We start from the raw sequence: 8,771 nt of genomic DNA, 5'->3' as shown, positions 1-8,771 counted from the left end.
TAGATGCAATTTAACGTATTACGAAGGAGAGAATTTTTCTTATTCCTCTTTCCATCATATTTTTGAATCCGAAAATTTTAGGTTTCCTTTTGCTACGAAAAATAGCCCAACCTGGGGAGTGAAATGTAGACCGCACTATACTTTATTTTCATACACACCAATTTGCCATGCATCTCCGCCCGCAAATAGCAAAGCTAGACGAGGCGGGCGGAGAGGAAAGGTTACAGCAGTCATAACAGATAATATTGTAAAGTAACTACATAAACTACGTGGATAAATAAGAATTACAGAAAAACAAACTAAAGTTACAAAATATATAGTCTTACAGAATATTACAAATTTACTACTAACAGAACCTATCAATTATTAGTGCATTAAGGATGCAGAATTTGCCATTTTTTCTAGGAGAATGAGCACTTCAACATAATCGTCCTCTTCTTCCATTATCGAGTGCAAAAAGTCATGAAAATTTTTTTTAAAAGCTCCATTGGAGAGGTCACGAAATTCGTTAGGAATTGCGTTCCAAAGTTTAGCTCCAAACCTGGAAAAAGAATCTTGATTTAGATTCAGTCTTGAAGTTTGGACATAATAATTTCCAGACGAAGAAAACCTGGTCTCATGCTTGTGCTTTGAATTGGCTTTATTGAAGAAATCACAGATGTTAGACGGAGCATTCATGCAGGAGACGTCAAATATTATAGAAGATACTTTTGCCCCGACTTTTTCAGCATATAACATTTGTAAAGGTAGAATGTTTGAGGAAATAAATAAAGGCACAGCATGGGTTCTGGGTTCAGAAAAGTACATCAAACGAAGGACTCGTTTTTGCAGCACGAGAGTTTGGGAGGGTTATGTTGTCTATATATGATATCACAAATGAATATCGCATTGAAAGCGAGTTACACATTTCAACCCCTTATGAGTCTCTACTAAAATATAGTATTCATTTGCCTTTACACAAAGCCTATGCCATGTCAGTTTCGCCAGCCTTGAAGCATTTGAATTGTTTTATCATACCACTGTATGCAGCAGCAGTTTCTGCCGGCCAAGCCATCCGTTTAAGTTCAATGTCTTCCTTAGCGCGCCTGAAGTGTTAAGAAAAGTAGTAGAGTGGACGATTTCAGAATCTTGTCTTGCACTTTGTACATATTTCCAGAAGCCTAACTAAATTTATTTTAATAAATACAATCACTATGAGTGTTTTGGTTAAGGGACCGGTCAAAAAGTATAGAGGGAGAGGGGAGGGGGGGGGGGGGCGGTGGGCCGGAGCAGAGAGGGGGTGGGTCATGAGGTTTTGAGCCTTATGCAAGGGGTGAGTCGTGCAATTTTCAGCTACCCTTAGGGGGTGGGTTAGCCTATCTTATTACATAGATAGGCACTAACTACTAACGAGACAGTTAACCACACTTGTTATATAAAACACAGCTGGAATTATTGCTAAAATACTCGCAAACCTGTTGTGCGGGAAAATGCAAAAGGTGACAGGCCGCCCATCTATACGGGCATGAAACCCTTTGTTAACCTTTTTTTTGGCTCTAACGAGCATGTCCTTTAATGATTTTCCTTTTTTGTAAGGAAATGATTGGTGGTTCTTTAAAAAATTATTGAAGTTATGGTAATTGGTTGGTTTTGTATAAGATTCCATTTTTTCATTCAAGCTTAACTTCCTTTATAGTAGACACTGAGGGTTGGTATTGTGTCACGAATGGCAATATTTCTTTTTCCTCCTTGTTTTGTGTTAGGAGTTCAGACTCCTTTTTGTAAATTTTATTTCTTTTATTTCCGTCCATCAAGCGTTTTTTTTAATTTGAATTATTTTCCTCAAAGGTTGTTTTCGTAGGATTCTCAAGGCCTCTCCTTTGACAAATCCTTTTTTAACACTTGGAGGGTGACACGAGGTGAGGTGAAATGTATGTGCAAGAAGGTTTTCATTTGTTTAAAATCTGTCTTTGCATCAAGGATATATAGTTTTTTCCTTGAATCTTGTGCCTTTGTATACAGCCGTGTCTAAAAACGTAGTCTCAGTGTCAAATGTTTCGGCCGTGAATTTAACTTCGATGTCTGGTTTACTCATGTCCCATAGGGAAAAGATATTGTGTTTGTAGGATTTCCAAACTGTTGTTGTAAAGACGGTTTTGCTTAGAGTTGTTGTTTCAATATATGCCATGATTTGTTGGCAAAGGAATCAAAACTGCTCTCTTTGTGCCCACTGCATTTCCATGGTGTTGTAGGTAGTGCTTTCCATTGAAGCGGAAGAAATTTTCTTTGAGGACTATTCTAAGCATTTCCGGCAAGTAATGTGTAGAAATGGGTTGTCTTTGTAGAAATTTTCATATGCTTTGTGACAGACAATTTCAACTGTAACCTCGTTTTGTGGTATATTTGTGTCAAGACCTCATAACGTCCATCGAAACAAAAAATGTTCGGTTTTTCGCATTTGTCTTTTTAGTGAAAGGTATCAACAAATTTTGTCAAACACAGAGCAAGGTTTTATTGGATTATTAAGAGGAAACCAAACGTTCATGTTTTAACAAGGGGGTGGGTCATGGAATTTCCAACCTTGCTTCAGGGGTGGGTCAGTCATTTTTGTACCAAAGGGAGGGGGTGGGCCATGTGTTTTTTATCAACCACATTTCCAAATGCTCCAGCCCACCGCCCCTCCCCCCTATACTTTTTGACCAGTCCATAAGTTATATTTAGTCTGTTCAGTCTACATTGAGCATGCTCACTTCAAGCCCAGATATTAGGAGAACATGTTTTTCTAACCTTTCATTGCTACTTGATTCTTTCGCACGTTTTTCATCAATAGATCCTGAGGAGGAAACATTATTGAAATATTTGAATAGGATAATCTGCTTTAAACTGTGTAGAGCCGGTAAAAGTTTGTTGTACCGGATTCATGCTTTTATGAAATAACATAAACTGCAGCACACCACTTATACCCCCCTAGCCGTTTCTCCTAGCTCCTCGCCGCAGGGACGTTTCGCTAGCAAATGTCCTTAGCGGCTAGGAGCAAGGAGAAACGGCTGTATTCGCAGACTACAGTAAGTGCAAAACTTGTTATGATCAGCCATTTTTTTCTAAGCGATTTTTCTCTTCCGGTTATAAGCCCCCCCTCGCCCGCCCTCCCCTCCCCATGGGATGTAAGCTCTGCAGAGCTTATAAGAGTCAGTTTACGGTGTATTCCGAAGGCGAAAAACCCAAACAATTACAGCTGAGTCATCTGGACATAACGTTGAAAAAAAAAAACGTTTCTTAGTTCCATCATTTCGGATATTTCCTTAATTCATGTGACTTATTTTAGCTCCATGGTGATTGTACTGGTTAAATTCAACCTTCATTTATTTCTAGTACTTTAATATGACAACAAACCTGTGTCTTGTCCCTCGTCTAATTCTACCACAAAGGCTTGCTGTTCTTTACTCTCAGCCATACCGTCAACATCTGTGTATCAAGTTTCCGTAGTATCACCTTACTCCGAATACTAGCACTAAATTTATAGTGGGCTATTTTTGAGTGAAACGGAAAATGGAAATAATGGAATCAAAGCATTGCAAAACTCCAATGCACAGACATGGAAGCCCAATATTAAGTTTTTGTCGTGCCAAACTGAGTTATGAAAAGGTTCCAATTAACAGCTAAGAAAAAAAATTTCCAAGTAAAAAACTCACTTCACATTATAGTATGGCAAACCAAATGTTAGTTAATCTTTTTTCTGGAGGTTTTTTTTAATGTTCTTGTTGTTCGGGATGGAAAGGCGGGAGAAGAGGGTGGGGAAGGGGTTGGAAGCGGTGGAAGTACGAATATCAGGTTGAAAACTTCGTTGGAATTGTAGCCTCCTTCAATAAAGCTGGGCGGTGAACTCGTCCGTTGGTTCATGTAGATCCTCTGACGTCGACGCACCTTTGTGATACTGTCAGGGGGATTTTACTCTTTAACTAGACGCGTAGAAAACTCAACCCGACAGCAACTTGAATTAGTAATATCGTTTGTGTGCTAGTGCGTTAGTTCTGTTCAGCTATGGCATAGAGTTAGACCGGTGAGTGATTCAGTAATAACTCACATACGAGGGTACGTCTGCGGCTGGCAAAGCCTATGGAAGGGGAACGGAACTAAGGAAGAACGCAGGGGAAGGGCCCATCGCGCCCACCGCGCCCACTGCGCGCCGCCTTAATATTTTCCCTTTTCCCTTCCCTTTTGATCGCCCGTCACGGCGCAGGCTGCCGCTGATTTGTATTGTTCTAAGATATGGGCTCTTTCTCACTGGTAGTCTTTGTACAGTGAGTAAAAGAGATCTCTTCCAAAAAGTCTCGTATAAGAAGTGATTAAAAGGGGCCAGTAGGTTTCTCTCGTCAAGGCTGGCTTTCCCTTATTTACATTGTATATTATTTAATATTGGCCATTTAAATATATCAGACATGAATCGCTCCTTGCTCCTTGAACGAATCTCTGCTTTACTAGTGATGCTTGTCCCACGAGACCCAGGGGCAATCCTTTTTACCCCACCCGACTGAATACCCCTTGGGTCCGGAGGATGTATTAAACCACATGTTGGGGCCTTAGTCATATTTATGCGAACTGATGTTGTACTCGGTTCAATGATCCTTTGTCTATGACTTATCGTTAGCCATGATCTGAAATTCTACAATCTGCGAACTTATTAAAAGCCAGAATGAAGTTTAAGATGGACAAAGAAAAACTGGCCTTTATGTAGAGTAGAGCGAAAGAATTGAAGGTAGTTAGCTTTGCAGTATTTAAATGTCATACTTTTCTTCATGCCGAATATTTTTGCAAAATTACAACATGTAAACAAATACACCATTATATTACACGTCACGCCGTAATGAGTTTATCATCCCTAAGAAGGAAGATCCATTTTTGCAGCTGTATAAATTAAACGTTATAAATTCGATGATTTCTTATGATTTCTTGTCTTCAAAGTTCTACCGTGCACGAGCTTTCGACAAAGTTTTCTTCCTTATCCAGACGAAGACGCACTGGAGATTCCCTGGCTCCAGCCACTCGTGAGTTGTGTTTGTGATAATTTCGCTGCTCAATTTGTTTCCGTGACAAAACTGAATTTGACATAAATGGTTTCAATACACGTTTTGATTTCTGTTTAAAGATTGTATGCTAGACCTTTCCAGCTCAAAGACATCCACGGGCACTACTTAAAACCAGGAGCTGAAGAGTTCTTTCTAACATTTTGTTTATACATACGTTTAAGTAGTGACTACATCAGTTTCTCACCTGTAGTGAAGAGCTAAGTGATCAAGAAATCTTCCCGAATATAACGCATGAATACACCATCTTCTTCGCCATTTGATACCAAACTAGGGCCCAGTTTCTATCGCTCATGTAGTAGGTAGAGGATGACTGCCCCAGGGACACGTGCCAAAGGTGGATTACTAGCCATGTGAGTCAATTAGGACGAGAACACGGAACATGCAACCGCATTTTCACGGAGAAGAAATGTAAAAGAATTCACTCAACTATTCAGTACTATCGTACGACTGAGCAGAAATGTAAACGAGCAAACATGGCAAAATATTTCAAAAGGTTCTTTTTTGGCACATCTGCCGATGCGATTTATTCTTCTTGATGCGGCTGACGTAACCTTTAATTAAAACCTTCATATAGAGAGAAAACCGTTTACATAAAAACCCATAAAAGGGCCATAAATCGGCCCGTGGACCACACAGGAGAGACGTAACGCACATTTTAAGTAAGGTAGGCTGTTTTTTACTGAAATCCTTTAATTTCGTAGGTTACAGAAACGATAGGTTTTTTTTCCCATAGAAGTCCTTATATTTTAAATGTTACGCAACAATGCCAAAGCTCGCCGATGGTCGTATTTCGAGCTTGGGCTACCGTATTTATTCGAATAACCCAACCCGCCCAACCTCGAATTAGCGCCCACCTCGAATAAGCGCCCATCCGAAAGGCAGAAAAAGTTAATAAGCGCCCAGCCTCGAATAAGCGCCCACCCCCTCCTCCTCCCAATCAAACTCCAATAAGCGCTCACCCTTACCCCACCCACTTGAGTGAATAAATTCTAATAAGAGACTTTCCCGAGGACGGAGTTTTCTTCAGAGTATTCTATAGAAACCTTGCTTTATTACTTCTTCGCGTTTTGTTATTAGGATTTATTGTTTTGTTGCAAAATAGACATACTTCACTTGCTGAAAATGGTGAAAATTTAATAAGCGCCCAGCCTCGAAGAAGCGCCCACCTCGAATAAGCGCCCACTCTCAAGGTCCAAAAATTTAATAAGCGCCCAGGGCGGTTAATCGAATAAATACGGTACCTGTGGTTTACCTTGCAATCGGATCTCAGACCTCAAGAATTAGCCATCGTAAACGAATAACCACATGTGACTTATGCAGTGTGATTTTCTCATCACGCAATTTTAAAAGTCTACTCCGAGGAAAGGTTGGCTCGCATAAACTTTCCAGCTTTATCAAATTTAACTCCTTTTTTGAAAAGAGGCCGGTGAACATGCATGATCATTTTTACATTAGGGACAGTAGGGCTTCGCTATTTGACAAGCAACATGGAAATAGATGTTCACACAAAATATGTTTTTTATTAGTGTAATATCATAGGTGACGAATTACTCCTTAATTCATGGCAACCTTCCGTACGTCTCAGTGTCGAGATGGCGAAGAAGTTTTAAAATGTCATGAATGAAGATGTCAGGGTGACAAAAAGACGCTTTAGAAAGCCTGAACACACGAAAGAGCACATCAAGAAGGATTCTAACAGGTATTTTGTCGAAAAACTCTGAACTTAAGCCAAATTTAAGCTCTAAACGTTCAAGAGAGTGCAGGGCCTCTCGATCGATACGATCCAGGATAAACATGTCAAAAATCCAAGACTGCTAACGTAATTTGTCCGGCAGGACTTTTCCGCGGGTGACGGGTGACGGGTGACGGGTGACGGGTGACGGGTGGCGGGTAGCGGGTAGACGGGTAGCGGGTAGACGGGTGGCGGGTAGCGGGTAGCGGGTGACGGGTAGCGGGTGGCGGGTGGTGGGTCAGGCCGTAAAAAATAAAAAAATAAAAATAAAAAGGGGAAACCAAAAAAAGAAAAATAATAATAAACTTTACAAAAAGCGATATTTTAGCAATATTATTCTACACGATATCGCATGCACGAGTAATATTCATCCTGCGACCAGACAAGTAAGATCGCATTCCCTTCTCGACATGTTTGAACAGTGTCTCAGACAACCTCGTCCCCAGGGCTTTTCCTTTTGACGAGTGGGTTTGTTTTTTTGTTATAAGTTGGGATAAACATTGCATTGCCCGCGGGATAAATCTTTGCCAATTTGGTTCCCGACTTGTAGTTTAAAACGAACTAAATGTCTATTGCGAGAAAACAAGGAAATTTTCCTAAGACTAAAGCAACAAAGCTGTCAATGTTAATGTGTACCAGTTGGGGAAGTACAATCATCTTTCGTCTTGATTTGGAAGAAAAAGCAAACTAGACAAACAAGATCGACACGTGCCATGTGTCTTGCTTGACATAGCCCATTTTCATTTGACACACCGCGTGTAGCCTGACGACAAGTAGTAAGTAGATAAAACAAAACAAGACAATACTTTTATTTGGAGTCTGGTAGGTAGTACATAAACGTTGAAATTATTTTAAAATAACAACATACAGTTATATCAATATCAATAATCATATTTTATTATAATATTTTACTTTCATATATATTTTTAACACGCCACCCGCCACCCGCCACCCGCTACCCGCGGAAAAGTCCTGCCGTGGCAGCCATGATATTAATAGGTAATCAAATGGTATACTCGTGAAATTAGGGAATAATTTCACTTGCGTTTTGTCCAGATCCTAATAATTTCTCTCGCCTAAAGGCTCGGGAAATTATAAGGATTTGAACAAAACGCGTTACGTTAGCTATCTTGGATTTTTGACATGTTTATCCTGGATCGTATCGATCGAGAACTCCTGCACTCTCTCGAACGTTTAGAGCTTAAATTTGGCTTAAGTTCAGAGTTTTTCGACAAAATACCATCCTGTTAAAATCCTTCTTGATGTGCTCTTTCATGTGTTCAGGTTTTCTAACGCGTGTTTTTCTGCCCTGACATCTTCATTCATGACATTTTAAAACTTCGTCGCCATCTTGACACTGAGACGTACGTTAGGTTGCATAGCAATTTTGTAATTTCACATGTGAAATTGTAAATTAGTATTTCAAAATTGTTATGCGAAATTTCACGAGCCGTTAGGCGAGTGAAATTTGAGACAATTTTGAAATATCACAAGTGGTATTTATGCCAAATATCACGTACAAATCATGCTATTATTTGTTTATACTACTACCCACAAAAGGTTTGTAATTTTCACATGTAGGTATTTCAAATTAAGCTGAAATACCACTGCTTTAAGCCAATCAAATTGCAGACATTTCTCATGTAGTAGTATAAACGCTGAAATTTCGCGCCAAAATTAAGGAGTATTTCGTCACCTATGATGTTATTTCATTTATTTCATGTGGTCAGACTTCATTCGTTTCATGATGTTTTCTCAGTTTTCACCACTTTGTAAGTAAACCTGATGGAACTGAACAAATCATCCAAAAAAATGAACCAAGCTTTGTTCCTCTATTTCTACCAGAACAAGAACACGCTTACAGCGGCATTCCGTCTCGCCAGCTTGAAGATTAGATCGAGAAATGATCGGTGAGGAGACGATTTATTCTACAAGAAACATGATTTACTCGCTGAAGGTTTTTTACTTCCTAC

At 39.7% G+C, this 8,771-nt stretch overlaps 1 protein-coding gene across 2 annotated transcripts in view; it reads right to left on the bottom strand.

Annotated features, from left to right (window-relative positions):
- LOC140944127 (transient receptor potential cation channel subfamily M member 2-like) overlaps nucleotides 1-5,307 on the bottom strand; it is a 21,040-nt gene extending 15,733 nt beyond the window's left edge. Inside the window, exons 1-4 of one of the 2 annotated variants that reach the window (XM_073393250.1) lie at nucleotides 5,251-5,307; nucleotides 3,373-3,444; nucleotides 2,767-2,812; nucleotides 1,018-1,085 (exon numbers count right to left, since the gene is read on the bottom strand). In XM_073393250.1, the coding sequence (XP_073249351.1) occupies nucleotides 1,018-1,085; nucleotides 2,767-2,812; nucleotides 3,373-3,433 (175 nt within the window). In that variant the 5' untranslated portion in view covers nucleotides 3,434-3,444; nucleotides 5,251-5,307. Of the gene's footprint in view, nucleotides 1-1,017; nucleotides 1,086-2,766; nucleotides 2,813-3,372; nucleotides 3,517-5,250 lie in introns of both variants that reach the window. The other variant, XM_073393249.1, reaches the window with a different exon arrangement.
- Nucleotides 5,308-8,771: the final 3,464 nt, after the last annotated feature.

The sequence above is a fragment of the Porites lutea genome, chromosome 7, assembly GCF_958299795.1.
Source record: "Porites lutea chromosome 7, jaPorLute2.1, whole genome shotgun sequence".
Lineage (NCBI taxonomy): Eukaryota > Metazoa > Cnidaria > Anthozoa > Scleractinia > Poritidae > Porites > Porites lutea.
This window is presented reverse-complemented; position numbering and strand designations above follow the sequence as displayed.